The sequence below is a fragment of the Perca flavescens genome, chromosome 4 (assembly GCF_004354835.1).
Source record: "Perca flavescens isolate YP-PL-M2 chromosome 4, PFLA_1.0, whole genome shotgun sequence".
Taxonomy (NCBI): domain Eukaryota; kingdom Metazoa; phylum Chordata; class Actinopteri; order Perciformes; family Percidae; genus Perca; species Perca flavescens.
The window spans coordinates 32005185-32028095 of NC_041334.1; the positions used below are offsets into that span (position 1 = coordinate 32005185).

The window sequence follows — 22911 nt, forward strand, 5'->3', positions numbered from 1 at the left end:
GGACGCTCCGACTAAAGCCTTCCGGTAAACCACAGCTTCAACTACACCGAACACCTTTGAACAAATGAACACAGACTTCACTTGTCATGTAAATAAACACCTACACATCACTTTTTTTCAGAACAGTACAACAACATAACATCTCGTATATGACGCAAAGCGGCGGCAGGGTGGCCTGGTGGCTACAGATACATGCGTCCTGCTGAAGTGTCCTTGAGCAAGTCACTTGATCTCTCACAGGCTGCAAGGGGGGCTGCAGTAGCTCAGTAGACAGTGATCTGTGGGCTCCTTGTGGAGAGCAGCTTCTGGGACAAAGGAGTCAAATGAACGATGACAGTATTATCAATATATCCAAATACGCACAGGGAGACACAAAGTTTGGATTCAATGTAATCCATTAGGTGTGAATGGTGACATCCTGTCAAGACTGATGTTTGCTTCGCAGTCCTCCAAGTCACAAACCGAGTCGGTGGCGTTTTCATTGTTGTGAGAAAACTGTGAAATTCTGTCAAAAGTCTCTTCATTCTCAATACATTCAACCGCGTTGGGGATCATGTTGACATATGTGTTCGCGATATCCTTGTGCATTAGGGTGTCTTGATTATAGGAGACCAGCTCGTTGCTGATGTTAACAGTTTCCACTGGTGTGGAGCAGAAATTGCGACAGCCCAAGAGGCTGGCGAAGGCCTTCCTGAACTCGGCGTTGAAGGCGTAAATGATGGGGTTGAGGGAGGAGTTGGTCCAGCCGAACCACACGAAGACGTCGAAAGTCGTCTCGCTGACGCAAGGCAGACCCGCGTCCGCGTCTGTGGCCGGTCTGTCGCAGAACGGGACGATACAGTTTAGGACGAAAAAAGGTAACCAGCAAAACACAAATACACCCATAATCACCGACAGAGTTTTAAACACTTTGGTTTCTCGTTTAATTGACGTTTTCAAGGTTTTGTGGTGTTGGCACTCTATTCTGTTTGACCTGCAACTTTGCGCATGTTCTGCCGCCCTCTCCAGGGAGGCTATTCTTCTAATTTGTATTTGTGCAATCCGGTATATTCTGGTGTACGTCACAATCATAATTGCCACGGGGATATAGAAACTTATCAAAGAGGATGATATAGCATACTCTCTGCTCAGGCTGGAGTCACAGTTTTCCTCTATCTGCCAACTCGTGGAAGAGTTGTGCGTCCCAGCCATGTCGTCACCGCTGGCTTTGTGCCAGTTTAGTTGGACCGGTATGAATGAAATGAGCACAGACAACGTCCAAGTGATGCTTATCATAACAAAGGCAACTCGCTGGGTCATTTTCCTCTCGTAGCGGAAGGGGCTCGAGATGGCCCAGTATCTATCCACGCTGATAATGCAGAGGTTGAGGATGGAGGCGGTGGAGCACATAATGTCAAAAGCTACCCAGACGTTACAGAAAGTGCCAAATGGCCAGTACCCCGCCACCTCTGCCACAGCTTTCCAGGGCATCACCAGGACGGCGACGAATAAATCCGATAAAGCCAGGGAGACGATGAAAATGTTGGTGACTTTGGTCCGCAGATGTCGAAAGCGCAGCACCGCGGAGCAGACCAGGATGTTTCCCAACAGGGTCCATAGGATGAGCAGGGACAGCAGACAGCCCGTCACCGTACGCACCACCATATCCTTCCTCTGGTCATTTGTTGCCTCTGTTTCTGTGCTGTTCCACATAATCTCTCCGAGGGGTGCCGGCACAGAGTCAATCCCCTGCACCGATGAGAGATGCTTGGCTGGGTTCTCCATGTGCCTCTTCAAGTAAAACTGCAGTCCATTGCTCCGTGCGCGTGGACAAGCGCAGTTATCAGCCATTCACCGTATGGTCCCCACTGACCTGCTCGGCTGCCATCCTGATGTGGAGTGCAAAACAGACGGAAAGAGAGAATTGATCGCCTTAAAACTGAGCCGAGCGACGTGCCAGGTGCGCTGAGGGGCTGAAACACAGCACGCAGTGGCGAGCGCATGTTGTAGCCTTGCCGCTCCGGTCGTCTGACCTGGCTACCTCTGTGAATGTCTCAGTCCAAGGTATCCTGAGCGCGGTGTGGGTGCGGGAGTCCCTACAGCCTAATCGGGGTTGGGCGCATACGCCTCCTCTGTGGGTGGTGTTACGCACAACATGGCACTGCGTTAGAAAAGGGGTGTGAGGAAGCCCTAAACATTTTGAGGGACTATTATACGCTATTATCTATATTTGACATCAAACAACTCTGCAGTGACAGGAGTTACAATATGGAGGTTTTGTTTTGTGCAGGATAAGACTGTGTGTAAACTACATATAAAAAAACTGTTAATAAACAGCTAATTGGTATATTTAAATGTATTGTATATACTGTATAAAGGTTGCAGACACACCCAACCAGTTATGTATAATAATCAAGAGGAGGAACTCAATTGTAACGAGAACATCACATGCCGTATAAAGTTAATGCTGTAACACTGACAGGAGCTGTCCATGGTGCTGAAAAAGCAAATGCCTTTATAGTCCCCTCAGCAAGCAGTCTGCCTGTCTGTCTGTCTGTCTGTCTGTCTGTCCTTTAATCAGCATAATCTGCCAGTCTCCAGTTAATAGTAAAACCGCCACACTCTTTTAGCTACAGTGTAATTTAAATGAGTGCGCCTTAATACAAACATTACATTACATGTCATTTAGCTGACGCTTTTATCCTTAGCGACTTCCAATTAAGTGCTTTCAACCTTGAAGGTGCAAACTCCAGACAAGTAGTAAGTGCAAGTACATTAGCTTTAAATAAGCAACACCACAAAGAACCATATGAAAGTGCAGCTTCAAGAACTATATACATTTTTTTTTCTATGTTTATCCGAGGTGTAGCCAATGCCTTTTTGAATGTGGACAAATCAATCTTTTTCAGACCCTCACTGAATACTGGTGTTTATTTGCCCTCTGACGACTGCCTACCGGAGGTCATAGCTCACCCACTTTTCAGAGTTACAGGTGAGTCACATTCACACTCTCAGCGGACATGATGACCCAGGAGCTCCGCTTCGCCTGCCTATGCAACAGCAGCAGCGCCGTTTTCGGCTTTGAAACGTCACGGATATTTTTAGAAGCGTCTGCGTGCATGTCAAATCGTTGTGACATTACGTCAAAATAATCTCCGGAAGCCCGATGCCAAATCTCTCTGGAGTAACCTATAATCTCTGGATGTCACGAGGCAAATTGTGCTTAATTCTTTACATACAAACATTAGGTTACTACAGATGTTACCACAGCAAGTTAATTAATATGCTGGAAGATCCAAAAGCATGATGCCTATACGGATCTGTTTGTCTGAGTGTCGCCACAGAGTATACTGTCTGTCTGGAACCGTTAGTGTAGAATATCTTTGCTGCATAAATAAAATCACAGAACAATATGAATTAAGTTAGAATACTGTGTGTCAATTATTATATTCCAGATAATTACGGGACCAATAGTAATTAATATTAAGTCACGTTTTTTTTTTGTGAGAATCCCTACTATTATTCTGTATAGCCTACTTTTGTTTTTCCCCTGAAATGAACTGCATTTTGTATGTTTGTTCTGTAAGAAATGGACATTTATGAAGATGTGATGGCGCAATAATCCAAGCTGTCGTTGCCTATAGAACATGAGCTTTTGGACTGTCCCATCAAACTCTTAAAAACATAAATACGTGGCGCCACCTTGTGGTGTAAATGTGTACTACATCTGCTGTCTATTTAGAAGTTTAATGACAATATAGGAACAGTGAGCAAAGACATCCTCAGTGTGAAGAAGAGCAGATAACATAGGAGATGCGACACGTCTTGAATATGAAAAAAAGAAAAATATTCTTTATTTCAATATAAGCAAAAGATATACATTCATCACTATAGTACACATCATTTCATACGAGCACCATTTTATTGGATTTTCACAAAATCGTATCCGTGTCTGAGTGATGACTTTAATCAGCATGAGAGTATTTACAAATATTATAATATTGCAGTTTGCAGGATATTTACCACAAGTTGGCACATAGTAACAACACATACAGTGGATAGCACCACGTTGAGAACTGACAGAAATTATACATTGATTTGACATAAAATTGTACAGTACAAATAACCAGTATTTCTGTGTTTTATATCAAAAAGAAAAAATAATGTCACAGACATGGGATGGTTTTTATTGCTGATCTTTCAGGTGTAAATATACAATCTCTGATCAGTTGTGGCAGTTGTCATTACAGCAACTGTTGCTTTATATTGGTGTAATAATCCTTTTCGGATACAAGATTTCCACTTTTAACAATATAGATCCACCTGATTTGAAGAGTTTTAAACATGTGCATACATACATGAATTCAGAAGGGAAACATTTGACAGATTTATCTCACCTAGCACTTCTCACTATATTGTGGATAAAGATAACCCAGTATAATCAAAACTGTGCTACCTAGTAACATCATTTTGAACATAATTTACTATTTAACTTGACAGAACAGAGAATCAGCATAGAAAAGGACATTGATGAACCTTAAATGACAGAGAGAGCCAGAGAACTATAGTCCAACTCATAAAGATTATTCAAAATATAGTGCTAAGATTGTCAACTATCTTTGTAGCTCAGGTTTTATACAATAAACTTGAACTACTAAGAGAAGTAAATGAGAACCATATCCTTATACAGTATGAACATTTCACATGCAGTTAAAATATGGGTCAACGGGTTAACTAATGCACTTGCAGCTCTGTTGAACACCGTAAATGTTTGATACTAACAGGTGTTTAAGTGGCTTAGCTGGAGTATTTTTTAAGTAGGCTATCATATACTTTCAGCTACTAATATCAAACAGTACAAAATAAGTGTGTCAGATACATCATATATATTTTACATGATGAACCAGTGAGTAAAACCTACTGTAATGTGACTACAGAACAAAAAGTACAAAGAGCCCTTTTGAAATTCTTGAAACCAAAAGTCCTTTCCATCACCATTTTTAATAAGCCTTGTGGTAAACAAGGTCATTATTCAAGGAACGTAGGCTAATAGGTTTCGTCTTCCTCTGTAATCCCAACACTGAGGGATCTACGTTTTGTTTGTCTCTGCGGATTGCTTTCAAGTCTGTTGGAGTGTGACCCAGACTGCCTCCTGAAAGGCTGACCTGCGCTGTGAGACACTCTCGGGAGCCGGTGGTGACAAGTGTTCTTGTGCGTGTTAGTGGATCTGGCATTGTCAGTCATCTGCTTTTCTGTCAGACCCGGCGGAACACCTCGAAGAGGGAGGCGACTGAGTGAATGCGGTAGAAAAGGTTCAAAGGAATGGCGAAATTGAGAATTGTGGTCCATGTGCTGTAGCCAAATGTGTCCTGTTCCAAACCATTGTCGTACTGTGGCCGGCAGCCAAAGGCAGGAAGGATCCACAGCTGAAAGAAGAAAGAAAGAGGTTCAATTAGAAAGAAAGAAGTTAAATTAGTTAAACCTGCATTCATTGATTTCTTTGGCCAGGGGGCCAGCCATGTTAAAGGTGCTGTAGGGAGGATTGCGAAGATCCAAGACTTAGTCAAAAAATGTGAACATCGACAACTTCTCAGTCCCTCCCCCCTTTCTGCTAAAGCCCAAAACAAGCTCCTAAGCCCCTCCCCCCCACAAGGAAGAATGAATGACACGCAGTTAGACCCCCCCCCCCCCCCGGCTCTGATTGGTGCATCTGAACGGGGAGCGGTGGATTTTTGCAAAACACACTACAGGCTGTAGGTGGTGCAAGAGGAGACAGATTTTTTTTTTTTAATTACCTGCTTCATGTAGTTCTAATCGAACACAGTTTCAGCAAATATGACAGAAAGTTAGTTTTATAAATCTTACCTACTGCACCTTTAATGAGATCAGTGTGAGTGAAAACTATAATTATAAGGTGAAAGAAGCTGAGGAAAAGGGCAGAGTTGGGGTTGTCACTACCAGGGACACCTGTCACATTACACATCATCAATTGAGACATTGTTGATATAAAACTATTGATTGGAGCAGTTTAAAAACAACAATTTGTAATTTCTGCCTTTGATTAAAAGACTTTCTGAAAGACAAAAGGTACAGGAAATTTGGAAATCACATTGGTTCTAATATGTTAATATATTATTACAATAATATACAGTTTGTTAAGATAGTTGATCGCCATTATTTAGAGTTTTTACACAACGAAACTTACTTTAACCTAATTCCATCTCATCTAAATTCAATTATCAGGTTGACAAGTACAAATGCTTACCGAAATGTTGGACATTATCAGGAAGACAGCAATGTTTTTCAGGACTTTGCTCTTTATATTTAGGGGCTGGTTTACTTCGTTTCTCACAGACAGCGACACCTCAGAAGGTTTCCGCGGACATCTGTACACCTGTCTGCTCTCCTCCTCCTCGGTCTCCAGGGAGACACAGATTCTGTCTGGAGTCTCGTAGGCTTGGTTAATGATGCCGTTGTACGGTGGGGCCAAAGAGGACGTCACCGAGAAGATTTCCGGAGGAGCTGGTAACTCAGGGTCCTCCCTCTCTCCATCCTCTTGCCGGCGATACAGGGACTCTACGATGAAGAGGTTCTGGGTGTACTTCTCCAGCACAACAAGCAGAGAGTAGACCAAGTTGGTCCAGCGGAAAGGAGGATTGCTGTTGGCTCCTACCACAGCCACAATGCTGCACCAGGACATGAGCCAGGAGCCAATAGAGGACCCACACAGCAGCTCTGTGTCCAGCTGTCTGGACGGGTTCTTTGAGGTGTCCGGAGGCATGTGGTCCACTCGATATATGAGCAGACCTAAGGAACCAGCACAGCACATGAACGCCAGCATGGCAATGCCATAAATGTAGAACATGGAAATGGCTGAATTATGAGTTTGGAAGGATTCCTCTATGTTGGTGACGTAGACCACCATGACCCCGATAGTGCCGGCCAGTGCAAGTAGACCCAGAATGGGGCCTACGTGCAGGCCCTGAATTTTGGTAGCCAGCCTCTTCTTGTTTGAAGAAAGGTCAACGGTCCGCCCAATGTTTTTCCACATGACAAAGAGCATGGCAGAGACAAATATGTGGTACTCGACGTTGAAGGGATAGAGATAGAAGAGGCTTCTGGAGAACAAGGAGCAAGTGCTGGTGGTGCAGTTACAGTCTGGCTCTGTGTGCACTGCAAAACAAATAAAAACAAATGCAAATTCATGAGAAATAATGTGTATTCTGTCATACAAACTAGTAATAAATAAATAGTAAATAATTTTAAAAAATGGCAATACTTTATTGTTTTCATGTCAAATAGTAATATACTACACTTTACAAAAAGACAGTTTTGAGCACGCTGAATGAATGAAAACATTTTGTGGGGGCCTTACATCTGTATGTGATATAATTTGAACAGATTTTAAACTGCAAAATATGAATGCTTTGAGAGGAAAAATTATAACATGCTCCTGAATGTTTACTCTAATCCAACCCAATCTTAAATGTTTCAAGAGAACCCTTTTGAACTGCAGATTAGATTTGTTGACATCCTTTTGCTCCAGTGCAATCTTATTTACACAGTTATACACCGTCTGTTCTGGAACTGCCAGAACATCAGAAACCCACATATTTATTCACTAAGGTAGAGTTTCCCAACCTTTTTGGCTTGTGACAAAGCTAAAGTCTATTTGTCAACCTCTACTAGTTGTGAGCAGTTCAACCACAAAGTGATTTTTCCCCTTGTTTTATTTGACCTGAAAAGGTCCAATTATCTGTAATTCACAAGGTGTTGTTTTTAATGCTTTTAGATTTGTGATTAAACTTAAAATTGAAGGCCAGTATTTTTTTTTTTTAAATAAATTTAACCAAAAGTTATGAGTTATCTTTTGCAGCACAAAGCTCCATTATAAATTCCTATCTAACCTCTTGATGGTCAATATTCATTAGCCGCCATGTTCTACAGATTTTAATTTGGAATTTTGTACTTAGCTACTAGCTGAATGTCTGAGCGTCTTAGATGGTTATGACAATGCACTTTTTATACTTATTACCCCACCACAACAGGCTATGGTAATGCTGATGCCCTCTAGAGATCATCCCCTCCCACCCCTCACCCCCCGAAGGCCACCACTATGGTACTGCAGCCTTTAATTAAAAAGGGAACAACAGTCAGGGTGCAGCCAGCCTCACAGTCAGCCGGATATGAGGAGGAGCAGCCGAACCCCCCAACCCTAGGCTTAGATATATCAGTTACTGTAATTGCAGCACCCTTGGGAGTAGGTAGCCTGGGGACAAAACCGTCTGAGGTCAAGCAGGGGGTTGCCAAGGAGGGTGGTGGTGGCTGAAGTGTGGGGAAAAGGTTGGGGAGGGGGCCTCAGCACTAGCAACACTGCGTGTCTCCTGAAACCTAATAGAGAGACGTTCGACACAAACAAGACCCACTGGGCTGCCCAGCTAACCTCACTTCCCCTCACAAGCCCTCCTCTCCTTCCTTTTCCTTTCATCCATTGAAGGGAGCTCTCAAGTGGACTATTGTATTTGTCTTCTAGGTACAAGCCAGCAATCAACCCCTTGGCCCTTACTTATAGTGAGGTTTTCATAGCCCAGCGCAAAGAGTCTACTCTTGTGGTTGTTCAAGAAGTGCTCAGCCTCTGACATTACACCGTTGCACCACAGGAGGAGGTTGGTGAAGACTGCATGGATTACACCAAATCTGAAGAGACAAACAGATGAAAACAAAGCTGATGAGTAGTCATCTAACAGCATGCGGCAGTGTTATGATGCAGGTTGCTGTGATGTGCATGCATGCAGATTTCATATTTTGCACTTTTAGTCGCTGGTGAGATGTTTCATGACAGTATTAAATTATAATATCCCATATTTCACATACCTCTCAAATGTTTCAAAGCTCTGGATGACATCCTTGATGTGAAACCAGAGAAAATGCACCTAAACAAAACACACACAAAACATTTATATTAAAAAAGACAGTCAATATATAGCTTATTAAAACATATTTTATAGACAGGAAAACAGTGACTTAAAAATTATTTAAATTCCTTTACCCCTTTGTCCTATGCAGTTACACTCAAATAACATGGACAATGACAGGATTATATTCTTGCAGCAACTCTGTACTCGCCTCAAAAACAAAGAGCACATTATTCAAAAGACCTACCTGGTTAAGTGGTGCACAGGAAAAAAAGATACAGTGTCACACTGCTGAAAGAGTATCACTTTATTGAAATAAAAGTGGGGTTGCAAACGTACCTGTGTTATTGTGTGAGTTGCGTGGATGACAGGATATACCCCGAGCACAGCTGACACACAAGACTGATAGCCAATATAATACCCGATTCGGAAAGCGTCCATAATCAGTGAAAGGACTGCAAGGAGTGTCAAACCACCTTCCAAGAGAAAGAAATAAAGATCAAGTTATTACTGCCACACGTTGGCTACATGGAAAAATAAATCAATTTAAATTAAAATGTTTTTTTTTTTACTACAAACCCTTCGTTCTGGTAAAGATTAGGATTTTGGCCTGTGTCATCACCAATACACATGGAAAAGCATAACATCAATTTGCTATTTTACGCATGCACTGCTGTAACCTTGCGCGTAATCTTACAAACTCACCTCTTATCCAGCATGTTGTGGCATGGACATCTTTATCGGTCCGCGTGTTCTTCTGTCTGTCCCGCACCAGCATGTACCACAACATCCAGATCAGCTGGAGGATCATGAGGCAGGTGACAAAGGCCAACAAGTGCTCTTCCCTGACAGCGGGGTCACCTTGGATAGCCAGCATCATCGCCACCCCGAGCAGCAGCAAATTGGTCCCGTATTGGCCGCTAAGGATCTCTCCGTTCTTCCTCGGATAATCCCCTGACAGACTTAGTTTTAGTTTGGCGAACATCTTTTTGTCGTGCTCGGAGCTGGAAGACGAGGAGGAACTGTGACAGTACTTGTTCAGACACTGACTATCTAGGCAACTGTGTTCCACCATGGCGGGAGAGGAAAATCGCTATGCCGAGAGAAGAATAAAGTCAAAGCCGCGCGCTATAAGAGCATTTGGGGGAGGCCAGATGCCTAACCTGTTGCTACAAGGTGGGGATTCAGACGAATAGGTACCGTGCCAAACATGCTCATTCAATCTTCAAGGTCCGGCTCACTGGTCACGCATCGTTTCAATGTCCAGCCTCGCTGAGGATGGACTTGATAGACGCCATTGTCATCTTGTAACCCTGAAACTGAAATATCTGGTCGTGTAACACGCTCGCTGAGTCATTGAAAATGGTAGATTGCGTTTCAGTCTTTGGTGATCCCAGACCCCCGTCCTTTTGAAACTCCCATAGCATGTTTCAGATTAATCACTGGGCTTGTGCCAACCATTCTCTACCTCAAGCAAAAACACTAAGCACGGAATTATCTATAGCAGAAAAAAAAATGAGCTTCGCCCAAATCCACCTCCTTCGGAGCAGCTGGCACACAGTCTTTCCAAGTCTACTGAAATCCTCTCAGGGTGGCTATCGGGTATTAAGCGTACAGGCCTGAATGACATGAAAAGGAAGATGACATGTCACAAACCTGCGATTTTTACTGGCTGGAGCCAAGTGACCTGTCATGGCATCGCTTCAAAACTAAGTGCCACCTCCTCAAATCCTTTTGTCCACTTGTGGCTTTGCTTTCAAGTTTTAAAAAGAAAAAGGGAGAATCAGATTTCAATGGTCAAATTCACAAGGGCTTTTTTGTGAGTGAATGTCAAGGAGGAGAACACAGAGACCATCAGCACTGAGAGCTCTTATGTATATGATCATGTAACCTCTGGTGCAATAGCTTGGGCGGAAACGCGCAATCAGCACAACAATAGGACTGCTCACAGAGGTGATTAGTGCGATGTGAATTTAGGAGGGGATAGAAATGATTATCAGTGCATTTTAATGATTAACTTAAAAAAGGCTCATTTTTTTAAATACCGCCTATTAATTAGTGAAATGGGTACACGCAGCACAGTGGCTTCACAATAGCGTTTATTCTGCTTTACGAGACTCCTGAGTCAAGCTGCGTGGACTCAAAAAAGCATTTATAAAAACAAACAAGTGGTTGGGTGATGGTTGGGTGAGGGTCACATTCATATTTGAATCAGAATACTTTATGGATACCCTCAATGGAATTGTTCGTGGTTTTGGTGGTTTATAAGTGCAAAAAGAAATAATGGTAACTTTAAGTGTCAATGTGAACAGCAACCCTGATTTTATATTCATTTCCGAAATAGTTTTTTATACGCATTAATGTCAATTTCCCACATACATGTAGGATGTCAAGGTGTGTATATATATAAAAAAAAGGATGCAACTCTAAAGTCAATTGTTCTCTATTTTCAGTCTTAACTCCCTAACAACTTCTGAAAAAGGTTTAGGAGAAGATAACCATTTTGCAGTCTACAGCATTCGCATACACACACAAGACCGCGCGCAATTGCGCATACGAGCGTGCCACCCGCGAGCATATCTGTGTTGCATACCGACCGTTTTACAACATATCGATTTCTTGATCAATGAGAATCAGAGCGACACAGAGAAAAAGAGTAAGATCTATTCGTTATCAGGGACCTTTAATGGGCGACTGACTAAGTGTGAACGTTATGATTTAATCTGGAAGTATTTAAATTAGCTCTCTGTTGTTTGCACTTCCGAACATCAATCGGAAGTTGAATGTGAGTGCACTTCGAGGACAAATCACTAAGTGTGATTTTAGATTCATTGTGATCTTTATAGCTGAGTTACAATTTGAGGTGTGCACGTCCAGTGGTGAGTGGTTTCTTTGAAAATGGCATAAACATCGGTAATCAAAAAATATGATGCAATATTATTTAATAAAGAGCACAACACATTCAAATGTAGCTCTACTTCGGTCAACTACACGATTAAAAATTCCGGCCATTAATAATCTAAGCACATAAAACATGTAGGACACTCTGAAAAGGAGCCACGCTGCAGGATTACTTCTTGAAAGACTTCAGTAAAATTTGAAATGCAGTACGCTTAGTATGTTTATGTGGCAGCATCATTAGCTTTATAAGTAAATATCTGACTACTTCATCCACCATGGTATTAAGTATACTGCTGTATGCGAAACATCTATCAACACACTGAAGAAAAAAAAGTAAGACTGAAAAGGGAAAATGTAAGAAGCATAACTTTTCAAAATGTGTAATTTCCAACATATCCATTTCTGTTTTCTATAAATCAAATTTAGAAAAATCAGCGACAAACAGGCCTTTAAAATCCAGTCAATGGGCTTTTAAAAAGTTCAGATAATATTGAGCAAGACTTTTTTTCTATATCTGAATGACCTTTTCTAAATACAGCGTAACTTGTTTTACTGGTGTAATGTAATCCTGCAGCTCCAGTGAGTAATGTTGTTTTGGATCACATTATATTGAGAGTTGCTTCTGCCGTGTGTGTAAACGAGAGTGGATAAAACTTAGAAAGACAAATATACAGTATAGTCACTCAGTACCTAGACATGGTCCGGTGGTTTCAAGGTATACTGAGGTTTGAAAAAGTCACGGTTTCAAAACGGCTAAAATGTTCCGTCATACCGTTCATATGAGCCGTTTATGAGTCGTCAAGGACAGAATGTGCAGTTTAGAGATCCCTCTCTCTGCCAGTGTGTGGACTATTTAAAAATAAAATACATTGTGTTCAATAGAGAGAAACATTTTTCTTTTTCCCAGGCATTTCAAAATAATTAATCTTAAAAAGTTGTAATTGCAATACGTGAAACCGTGATATTTTTGCTGAAGGTTAAGGCCCATGCCTATCAGTGCCACCAATAACAGCTTCAACATTTAACGCACACCTACATCAACATCCCTCGGACAGGATCAGAAAAACTCAGCATTATGTAATTGGCAACATTAAATGTATTATTATAATTAGGCTATACCACGGTTTTGGATTGATAACAGTCTGTATTATAGGGTTGATAATATACGCAATATAGAAAATGAAATGGTGAGCAATTTGGAAGTGTCAAGTAGTATCAAGTTGTGCCAAGATTCTGGACGAGTTCTTGTTGAAGTCTCAGGTCTTACTTTGTATCTCATACCTCTGCAGTTTTTTTATTATTTGTTCAAGGTTATATACTTTATCAAGCAATGACAACATTTTTTTCGTAAGTAGGAAATTCGTTATCAAAGTTTATTAAAGAAAAAAACAACATTTTTACAGAATATGAGCAGAAGTCTTTGCATTCTTCACCACAAACTGCTTCTGAAAATATAAAAACAAATTTTAAGTCTTTGTTGGTTTCCTCAACAATTTAGTTAGTTATATTAGTTACGCATTTTTCTACGTATAAATACAAAAGGCCAGTTTCAGGAAAAGCATCGGTGTCAATTAAATTAGTTTTGGCTGAATGCCATTCAGCTGCTTTCCTTCCGGGTGCTTGTAATGGTGTCTTACTGTCATGGCTCATTCAAACACAGTTAAACAGAACAGAGCCATCGTTAACGTTATCAGTAACATCTGTTATTAAGGAACATCTTTTCCTACTACAACAAGCCAAAATGTCTGCTGTGAAAAAGGGCTGCTATTCTCAAAATATCCATTTCACTCCTAAGTGCTGTTTGCCAAACACTCAAACACAATGCATCACATTTCTTGACACAGACGTGATAGTTTCTCAAGGAAAACACAACAGTGACGCATCATAAATGGAGATGGTTAAACAATCAGTTCACACCGCAGTGATCCTACAATGCTGACCTGCCCCCACCAAAAGAATCAATACAGACAGACAATAGCCGTGTTGTTTCCGTAGAAGGGTCTAGATCAATGTGCTGCAGGTGTACGTCTGGAAGGTGTGAGAGACAGAGAGGGGAGAGAATGGCAGGGTCAGAGGAGCATGAGTAACGAGGCAGATAGGAAGACAGAACACTTTCACCATGATGACGTTAAAGTGTGTAATGCAACAAGTCCAGTCACACTCTACAAAAAAAAATCTCATGTCATCTTTCGGTTTTCTACAAAGTGGTGAGAAGATCTGCAGGAGGCGGGACAAGCCGCCTCTTTGAAGGAGCAATTATCAATATGGTAGTGGTCAACAATGCAATAGAACTTTTGAGAAAATCAGGTAAGACAGGTTACTACTGCAGACAATGAAATGTTTTCATATACAGAGTAAGCACAAAAACCATGCACAAATTCCCTTTCAAAGTCTGGATCAAGGAACCGGGACAACAATATGTCCAAGTAAGTGTGTTACAGGTCATTTTTGTGTACAGCATGAACTGCATGTATAAGTTTTATGTATTGTAATAGTATATTCTTTATGTAAACCTTTATAATATGCAGTGAACACAGCATGCCTTCATGTATGTGATGAAGCAGGCTTCTACCTAAACACCAGGAGGTAGGGGTGTGTGTGTGTGTGTGTGTGTGTGTGTGTGTGTGTGTGTGTGTGTGTGTGTGTGTGTGTGTGTGTGTAACATGGCATCATGACGTCAAGTAAACATACACTGCCACTTTCTTAAGCCAAGTGGCGTGTTATGTTGAGTTTAGGAAATGTGACACTACGATCCCCGGTCGCTTGGGGGAAAGTCCTGCGTTTTACCCATCCACCACCCCGACCAACCTCCGTACGCTTATTTTCATACTACTCACTACGGCGTAAATTCACACGCAATTACAAGGTAATGTAAGTCAATGGAGGCCAAACGGCGGTGATAAACACGCTAAAAAGTGAGTATGCGTCTTTATAACACGGCAATAATGGCATACGAATTGGCGTGTCATGCATACGCCATTTCATGAGATCAGTCTGGTGTGTGTGTGTGTGTTTTTATTTTGGTGTTGGGAGTGCCTATGTTTTTTCAGTTTTTGTTGCAGCTTTAAATTTGAGCATTGTTTAACCCTTGTGTTGTCTTCCCACACCTTTTTTCACCGTTTAATTTTGCTTTTTCCAATGTTTTAAATTGTTAAATTTTTCTTTAAACATTTTCAGCGCTTATTTCTACATACCATATTCTCTGATATAAAACAAAAATTGAAAACGGGTCAATTTGTCCCAAAGTCAACACAAGGGTTAAGAAATAGATGCAAGTAAAGAGGAAAACTATACAAAGAAAACTCAATGTGTTTGACAAGATGACGTAAAGCCCAAATTCTTCAAGTATAAAACTTTGGTATTAAATACGTTATGTTCAAGGACAAGATTTTACTCCACAAAAAATGTTCACAATTTAATAAAAAGACCTTGGGAAAGTCAAAATGACAGAGCTTTAAAAATATATATATAATTATATCCTCACCCATCACATTCATCCAAGCAAAGAGATGAACATAACCACACCCATGAACTGTGTGAAGAGGATGAGTGGAGTGAAGAAGGACCACACTGGCCACAGGGCCATGTTTAAGCTGCAAGGAAAGTACAATTACAGTTGTAAATATGCACAATTTGAATTAGCATATAATTATTGATAAATCATAAATATTCATTGTACACAGGTGTCTCCTACACATGACAGCTGCTGCAGAGGAATAATGTGTGAGGCTATACAATGCCTGTGAATAGATAGTGAAGTTTGACAAAAAGAAGCAGACTCGGCGCTTAGCGCTCTCCCTTAGGCAACATCCAAAGTTTTGCATTCGGCAGCTTCCCATTCATGATTTAATCAGTGGCTCCGACCAACCATATAAGCAACACAAATTCATATGAACATTGAATCATTATTTAAACAAGGTGGATTAGCTAATCACAGGACAAAGGAAGCTAAGTGCCCACTCAATTTAGGTAACTGTTGAAACTTGAGATGTCAGAGATCAAATAACCGGCATTACACATTAATGCAGGGATCTTCAACAGGGGGTCCGGGACCCCTATAGTCCAGTCTTTTTAAGCCAAAATGGGGGTCAACCTAGGCAAATTGCAACAGAAGCAAACTCAACTCATTTTGTATCCTCAGTATGTCCTGAGCAAGGGAGAAAAAAAGCTTTGAAGAATCCCATTAGGGGAAAGTTTCGAAAAAGACCCAAATATAGCCTATTCATACACCTATTCATTCTTTTTCTCTTGTGAATATGCTAAACATTTTAACCTTTAAATATCACCATGAAAATTTTGAGTTGATAACTTACATTAAGACAAACAAAAACATTTTTTTTAAATTTTGGTAACATGAGCAAACGGTGCATAATAACGTATGCGCTAATTTGTATAAATATCACAACATATCTAAACATTGGATATAGCCAGGTGAAAATGTATTGTAGAATCTTGTTGACATATAACAGTAAAAGACTACAGAGGCAAACAAATGTCACCATTAGGGGCAGAAAGTCATTCATTCAAGGTCCGCTCAACTGTCAATCAACTGTCACTAAGGTACACTCAGGTAAGAAAGATTTCCTTTTGTGTCTCCTACATGGATTATTCAACCTACATTAATAAAAACATACCTGGTGATCAACTACAATTTATTGGGAACATCTGGATGTGTGTACGACTATTATTGGTGAGCTGCACAAACTCAATTTCTGGGTAGATGGGTAATTAATTAATTAATACTTTATTAATCCTGCAACGTTTTCACTCTGTTGTTATTACACACAGGCCTGAATTACACACACATGCTCAGCACCTATACATGCACTGATGGAGAGATGTCAGAGTGAGGGAAGCTGCTCATGGAAAGGCGCCCCGAGCAGTTGGGGGTTCGGTGCCTTGCTTATGAGCACCTTGACAGTGCCCACTGGCCCCTCTCCAAAGTATGGGGACTTGAACCAGCAACCCTCCGGTTCCCAACCCATCTCCCGTCTGACTGAGCTACTGCCACCTCAAAGTTGAGGCTAGTAGCCTAAATGTGTTCCATTCAGACCTTAACATTAAGTCTTTTACGGTTATATGTCTACAAGATTCAACAATACATTTTCACCTGGCTATACCCAATGTTTAGATCTGTTGTGGTATTCACACAAATTAGCACATGGGTAGGCAAGGCAAGGCAGCTTTATTTGTATAGCACATTTCAGCAACAGAGCAATACAAAGTGCGTTACATAAAACATCACATAACACATTAAAGAGTAATTAGATTATGCACAGTTTGCCCCTGTTAACAAACAATTTAAAAAAACTTTTTTTGTCTTGATGTAAGTAATCAACTCAGTAATTTTCATGGTGATATCTAAAGGTTAATATTTTTACCGTATTCACGTGAGAAAAAGAATGAATAGGCTATATTTGGGTCTTTTTAGAAACTTTCCCCTTATGGTATTCTTCAGGTTTTTTTCCCTTACTCAGGACATATTGAGGATACAAAATCAGTTGAGTTTGCTTCTGTTGCAATTTGTCCTACCTTTTTTCATAAAATGACTGGACTACCAGAAACTCACTTGATTTAGAAATAACCCCCTACGTCTTTGTTTCGTGCGGGACAATTACATGGGATAAGTAAATAAGAGCATAAGTAAAGGTTATTATATATTTCTTAAGCGGGTTTAAAATATTAAAGTCTGTGCACACCCACAGGTGTGTTCAATATTGTATAGGAGAAGAGTGAGCACAATCTGTACAGTCTCCAACAAAAGACTTATTTGCACACGACTAGTATTACCAGTTGACCTCATGGGATTTAGAAATTCTTCATGCTTTTATTCTCACTGTATGAAGACCATTTAGAACACAGAAAATTGTGACTTAAAATAATAGCTTATATATATATATATATATATATATATATATATATATATATATATATATCCACTTTGCAGGAGTAACGTTACAGGAATTTACTATTACACAGTGGTGTGTATATGTATCTAAAGGGTGTACATATGATGTTGTGAGCCTTAATAAAATGCTCATTCTAGCTAGAAACAGAAAATTATAAGTTTAGATGGTTTGTCTATTAGGTAAATTGTAAGAGTAATGCTTCACAGCAACAGTCTATGGGCCACAAGATGTTTCTCATAAAACCGTTGAGAATTACAAGTACGCAATTGAACAGTTATACATTACTCACTTTTTAAGCAGAAACATAAAATATACATAATTAAAAACATTAAACAGGGAGCAACAACAAAAAAGAATATCAACATACTGGTATGTTTTCTTCTAATAGGAGGCGGACAACACAACGGCGTTGTTGCAATCTTCTTATCCTCACGTGAAACGGGGCAAATGCAAGCAACAATTAAAATCATATTCATCTTTAATGAAATGTCAAGAAAGAAGCAGGAATGTATTTTTCCCGAACAACGATAGGTGGCGGGAATGCTCTGCTCGCGTGAAATTCCCAATTTCACAAAAAAAGAAGGGATGAAATGTTGCGATTGTCATTTCCAGTAAGTGCATAACGGCTGTGCGTGATTTGAGACAACACTCCCCTGTCCAAATTTACGCACTCTGCATGCCAGTACATAGTGTACAAAATGTACTTCCTGTTAGTCGAAGTGCGCGGTTTGAGACACACTGTAAGGTCACAGACAACCTCCATAATTATTACAAATTACTAGAGGTCCCCAGGTAGTACTAATCCCATGCGAATAGGGCTTTAACAATGGGTTTCTAGTATTACCAAAACAACAGAATCAACATCAGCAAATGTCAGCTACCTGTCCAGCATGAATGAGCACAGAGTATTGGTCTTATAGCACATTTGTCCACAATCCAGAAATACACTAAAATCTTTGGCTGCCCACATACTTTGGTGTACTTTTGCTCTGAGCCTGTTTTTTATGGTTTGAGCTAGGTAAATTTCATTTAATTAGGTCAATTAATTGAAGATTGCTGGATTTAATTGCTTTATATTTCTATTGATAAGTCATCAAATATATTCATTAAATGATAGACCAAAACAGAGTTCTCAAACTAGCGTGTGAGACACACTTTAGGGCCCCACTGACGTGTATTGTCACCAGAACAACAATCGCCAATTTCTCTTGAAGTGGTCAAATGACCACGGCAAACAGTTTGTCCATTCTACGGTCATTTTGGTTACTATTATGGGTTACTATTTGGACAACATATATGTTCAATGAGCTAATATTGTTTCACCTCTCATTATGTGCCCAAAGCATTAGAAATTGCTCATTTAAACAGGAGAGGCACGTACAGGGTGTCTGAAAGAATGTCCTGGATTGTATCTGTTGCCGTTTTACCTGCAAGATGCAGCAATAAAGGCTGCAGTGGTGATGGGAGGAATGGCAGGGTACTCTTGCTCGTAGTGCTGGATGCCTTTGAACCACTCCAGGTACACAATGCAAAACATGGCCAGAGACAGGCAGATCCCAAGGAGCATCAGACCCACATTGAACCACCAACTAGAAAAAGTTAAAAGAAGGGACTTTTTTTAATACCTGAAGGAAATAGGTTAGGTTATTAAAGCTATTTATATACAAAAGATAGTATTGTTTACAACACCACAAAAGGTTTCCCAGTGGTATCAGTAACTGAGGGTTCATTGGTATCATATACCAGTGATTTCACTGAAAAGATTTTTTTTTATGTTTTCCTTAAACAATAACCAGTCGTGACAATAAATGCTTTCAGACACCAAGGCCAAGTTTAGTATTATGTTTCTTATTGTAGTGTTCTTCGTGACTGACCTTTTGATATCATTGTTCTCAATTATGTTGCGGAGAAAATCCACATAGTAAGTCACGCCCATAGATGCCACGATCCAGAAAATGGAGTGTCTGTTAATGCGAGGGAGAGGTTTAGCATCTTTTTCCTCCTGACCTGAAAAGTAAAGTTTAAAAAAAAAAGTCTACTTAAAAGCAAGCTTTACTCCATGAGTACAGTATCAAAGTACAGATTATAACAAATTGATTCATAGCAAATTACACTTAATTATTACTTAACAATTCACATGCCCACAAAAGGTTTGGCTACAGTCTTAAAGCATTTCACCATCAAGTAGAAATGGGAACACTAACACCGAATGACAAAGAAAATGAAATACTAAGAGATAGCCTACTGAAAGGGTTACAGTATGGTATAGAATTTTGCAAATATAAGATGCGTCTTGCCTTAACAGAATGTGCTAAATCCCAAACTTTCAGGGTTGAGGAGCTTTAAAGGGGAAACGGATAGCTTTCTTTGAGATAATCTTACTTCTCAGAGAGGTATTAATCTCTATAATTTACTGGTTGATTAAACATATCAGAGCCTGTTGGCTGCTGAAGTGCTTCAGCATGCTGGTCTACTCTGGCCAGAGTTCATAATGAACTCCATGCCCTAAACAAGTAGTTGGCCTACAACAGACAGGTATGTACATTCCAATAAAAGCAGCTATGAATAAAAAAGTACAAAATGTTTTGTACAAATGTTTTATCTGTTACTTATATTACAGTTATTAGATTACACTGGCAAAGATATGTCCCTTAGTTTGAGGACAGTGTAGGAGTAGCTTCCCTGTATTATGTTGCTGAGCTGGAACAGCGTTTGCTCACAGTCAAAACAATCAAGAATTGCTGGATTTCTGCCAGTGACGGCCTCAAAGTTGGACAATTGTCCACCATAAAACCTCCCTTAGACTGAACATGTTGCAATCCCAAATAGCATATATCTTTCTGCTATTACGTTAGTTTTGTGAAAGGAAATTCCGAGCTGTTTAACTATCTAGCAAGTGTAATACAAACTGGCCATTCAACAGATTTAACCATAAAATGTAGCTCCTTTTCTCACAACAACGTTCTCAGGTTAGCCAGCAAGATGTGGCTATTTGACACCAGGTGTAAGTGCCCGAACAGGATTTATATAATGTTACCACTGTATTAATAACGTTAGAGTTTCCTTCAGTTATTAACGGTTAACATTAGCTCTGTCAGAAAACTAGCTAGTTAAAGTTGGCTAACAGTTCTGAAGCTTACTTTTTTCATCTTCGTCACCATTTGTCGTTGTCTGCATAAGAAACTCCGCATCTCTCTTAAATCTATTCCGCAACGTTGCTAACTCACTGTCGTTAAGCATGTTGATGCTAAATTTAAGTTACACACCTCTAAGGCTAACACCATAGACAGTTATATAAGAAGGATAACACAAGTGATTAGAAGGTACTTCCTGTTAGACAGAGTCGCTTTTTATGACGCACTCGAAAGCGACAGCTGTAGTTTTGTTTTACTGGAAATAACCATAGGAAATAACACACATAAAGTCGATAAATACGCATCACAAACTAATAATATACCTCAGACATTTATAAGAAGTAAAGTTAAGTAACCCGAGTATTAGGGCTTTAAAAGGCTTTACTTCTGGTGCATTTTAAACATAATTTTTATCCTTTACTTTTTATTTAATCCTTTAATGCATTCTCCCCCCCTCCCTTGTTATCTATGAAAATAAATAAACGTACACAGTATAAGGTACCTTGAGAATAGAAAACATGCTTAGAACTTGTAAAGCATTACACTGTAATCATTACATTTAGAGTATACGAACAGTGATTGCTAATTTAAACCTTTGAATATTATTGTTCATTTTGTTCATTAATTATCTGTACTCTAATACAAAAAACGTTTGTTGCAATCACTTGAGATACATTTTGTACATCCTCCACAAAGACCATCTTGACACAAGAAGCATCAAACAAACTGGACCACCGGGCTGGAAATAAAACATACCCCCAAGGGGTAACTAAAGATTTTTGAATGAAAAAGTCTGACAGGGGATTTGCTCCCATTCCTCCTCATACAACACAGCTGGCTGTATTCCAACATTTATCTTGAATGTATAATTTTACATAGCGCGGGCAAGAATCTGACACTGCAGATTACGTTCAACCTGGCATGGAGGGGCACGTGCAGTGAAGAAAGGTGAATTCACAGTCACTCTGCATCCCGATCCCAGTTTATTAGGGACATCCAACTAATGCAGTTTAATGCATTAATGCAATACATCTCAAATCACTAAAAAGGTATAATGTTAAACTCAAATTTATTTCTTCTTTCAGAAGTGACGTTCTCACTTCAGTACCCAAGGTAAAAAATGTACATTGTTCAGATCGCTGACAGCAACTGAGACCAAAGTTCAGGGATGAAACTGCCCCATACAAAAGATATGGCCACACGGTTAATCCTGCAATATCAAATGGCAGAAATAAAATGATCTCAGATTTCTCTGCAACAGTAAAGACAGGCATAGTTTAGCTTTTTTCCTAAAGTATCCATGGAGTCTGGATTAAAACAAAAGAGTTAAGCAATATTGAGTCCCAGTGTGGACCAGAACACACGTTTTTTTTTTTTTTTTTTTTTTTTAATACTAGCAAACTTGAGTAAGAGCTTGACTAATTCCCAAAGTATGCAATATACAATTACAGGTAAGCAGTGTGATGAATGAGCATCAGTGTTAAACCTGCTGGGATTAGCAGGGCTTCATAAAGCTGGGCAGATTTCCTCCTGTAGCTCCTCCTGTGTGTGTGTGTGTGTGTGTGTGTGTGTGTGTGTGTGTGTGTGTGTGTGTGTGTGTGTGTGTGTGTGTGTGTGTGTGTGTGTGTGTGTGTGTGTGTGTGTGTGTGTGTGTGTGTGTGTCTCTCTCTCTCTCTCTGTATGCGTACAGGGTAAAGGGGCTGCTCATTCTAGCGGTGGAAAATCAGACAGCATTAAAACTTCACCTGAGGCTGACACCAAGCGTCTTGCTTCTATGGAGCTTCTGTGTCCCTGGCCAAGTGAACCTCGTTCGGGGTGCCGAGGAATGTGCATTAGCTTCGTCCCGTGTGAGAGTCAAATTCACCTCAGGTGCACCTCTCTTGTTTCCCTTCCCCCACTCCAACATCCAATCTCACAGATAAGATGCCGTTTCCCAGCCTTAGTGTGGGCTTGGAATGTGGAACAGAGCAGCCGTCTACCACGATTGTCATTTCATACATTAAAACATCACTGACACGGTGTAAGGTAATGCGAAGCCATCTTCCTCATGCTGACTAGGCCACTGCAACCTGT

At 40.2% G+C, this 22911-nt stretch overlaps 3 protein-coding genes across 8 annotated transcripts; all 3 read right to left on the minus strand.

Annotated features, from left to right (window-relative positions):
* Positions 1-384: 384 nt before the first annotated feature.
* On the minus strand, positions 385-1764 carry drd5a (dopamine receptor D5a). The gene has a single exon (XM_028576823.1). The coding sequence runs from the start codon at positions 1762-1764 to the stop codon at positions 385-387; it is 1380 nt and encodes a 459-aa protein (XP_028432624.1).
* A 2173-nt stretch (positions 1765-3937) lies between these two features.
* Positions 3938-10299, minus strand: otop1 (otopetrin 1). Its single transcript, XM_028576396.1, has 6 exons — positions 9600-10299; positions 9234-9370; positions 8854-8912; positions 8546-8676; positions 6245-7152; positions 3938-5405 (listed from the first exon to the last, which is right to left on the minus strand). The coding sequence occupies exons 1-6, from the start codon at positions 9967-9969 to the stop codon at positions 5235-5237; spliced, it is 1776 nt and encodes a 591-aa protein (XP_028432197.1). The 5' UTR covers positions 9970-10299; the 3' UTR covers positions 3938-5234.
* A 2848-nt stretch (positions 10300-13147) lies between these two features.
* tmem128 (transmembrane protein 128) lies at positions 13148-22686 on the minus strand. Of its 6 annotated transcripts, XR_003692393.1 has the most exons (6): positions 20845-21045; positions 19579-19711; positions 19132-19293; positions 15280-15388; positions 13736-13823; positions 13148-13240 (listed from the first exon to the last, which is right to left on the minus strand). XR_003692393.1 is itself a non-coding variant. In XM_028575825.1 (5 exons), the coding sequence occupies exons 1-4, from the start codon at positions 20942-20944 to the stop codon at positions 15289-15291; spliced, it is 495 nt and encodes a 164-aa protein (XP_028431626.1). In that variant the 5' UTR covers positions 20945-21045; the 3' UTR covers positions 13148-13240; positions 15280-15288. The 6 variants fall into 6 exon arrangements, 4 of the variants coding, with proteins under 4 accessions (XP_028431626.1, XP_028431627.1, XP_028431625.1 ...); XR_003692394.1 differs by lacking the exon at positions 15280-15388; XM_028575825.1 differs by lacking the exon at positions 13736-13823.
* Positions 22687-22911: the final 225 nt, after the last annotated feature.

Bases quoted from the DNA above. Each gene is read 5' to 3' on its own strand.
- otop1 (XM_028576396.1), bottom strand. From the start codon at position 9,969: ATGGTGGAACACAGTTGCCTAGATAGTCAGTGTCTGAACAAGTACTGT. The intron at 7,153-8,545 runs GTAAGGGCCAAG...TTTGTTTTGCAG, and splicing joins CTATGAAAACCTCACTATAA to TGCACACAGAGCCAGACTGT. The intron at 5,406-6,244 runs GTAAGCATTTGT...TTCTTCTTTCAG, and splicing joins TGATAATGTCCAACATTTCG to CTGTGGATCCTTCCTGCCTT.
- drd5a (XM_028576823.1), bottom strand. From the start codon at position 1,764: ATGGAGAACCCAGCCAAGCATCTCTCATCGGTGCAGGGGATTGACTCT.
- tmem128 (XM_028575825.1), bottom strand. From the start codon at position 20,944: ATGCTTAACGACAGTGAGTTAGCAACGTTGCGGAATAGATTTAAGAGA. The intron at 19,712-20,844 runs GTAAGCTTCAGA...TTTACTTTTCAG, and splicing joins TGGTGACGAAGATGAAAAAA to GTCAGGAGGAAAAAGATGCT. The intron at 15,389-19,131 runs GTAAAACGGCAA...CTTTCCTTGCAG, and splicing joins TTTATTGCTGCATCTTGCAG to CTTAAACATGGCCCTGTGGC.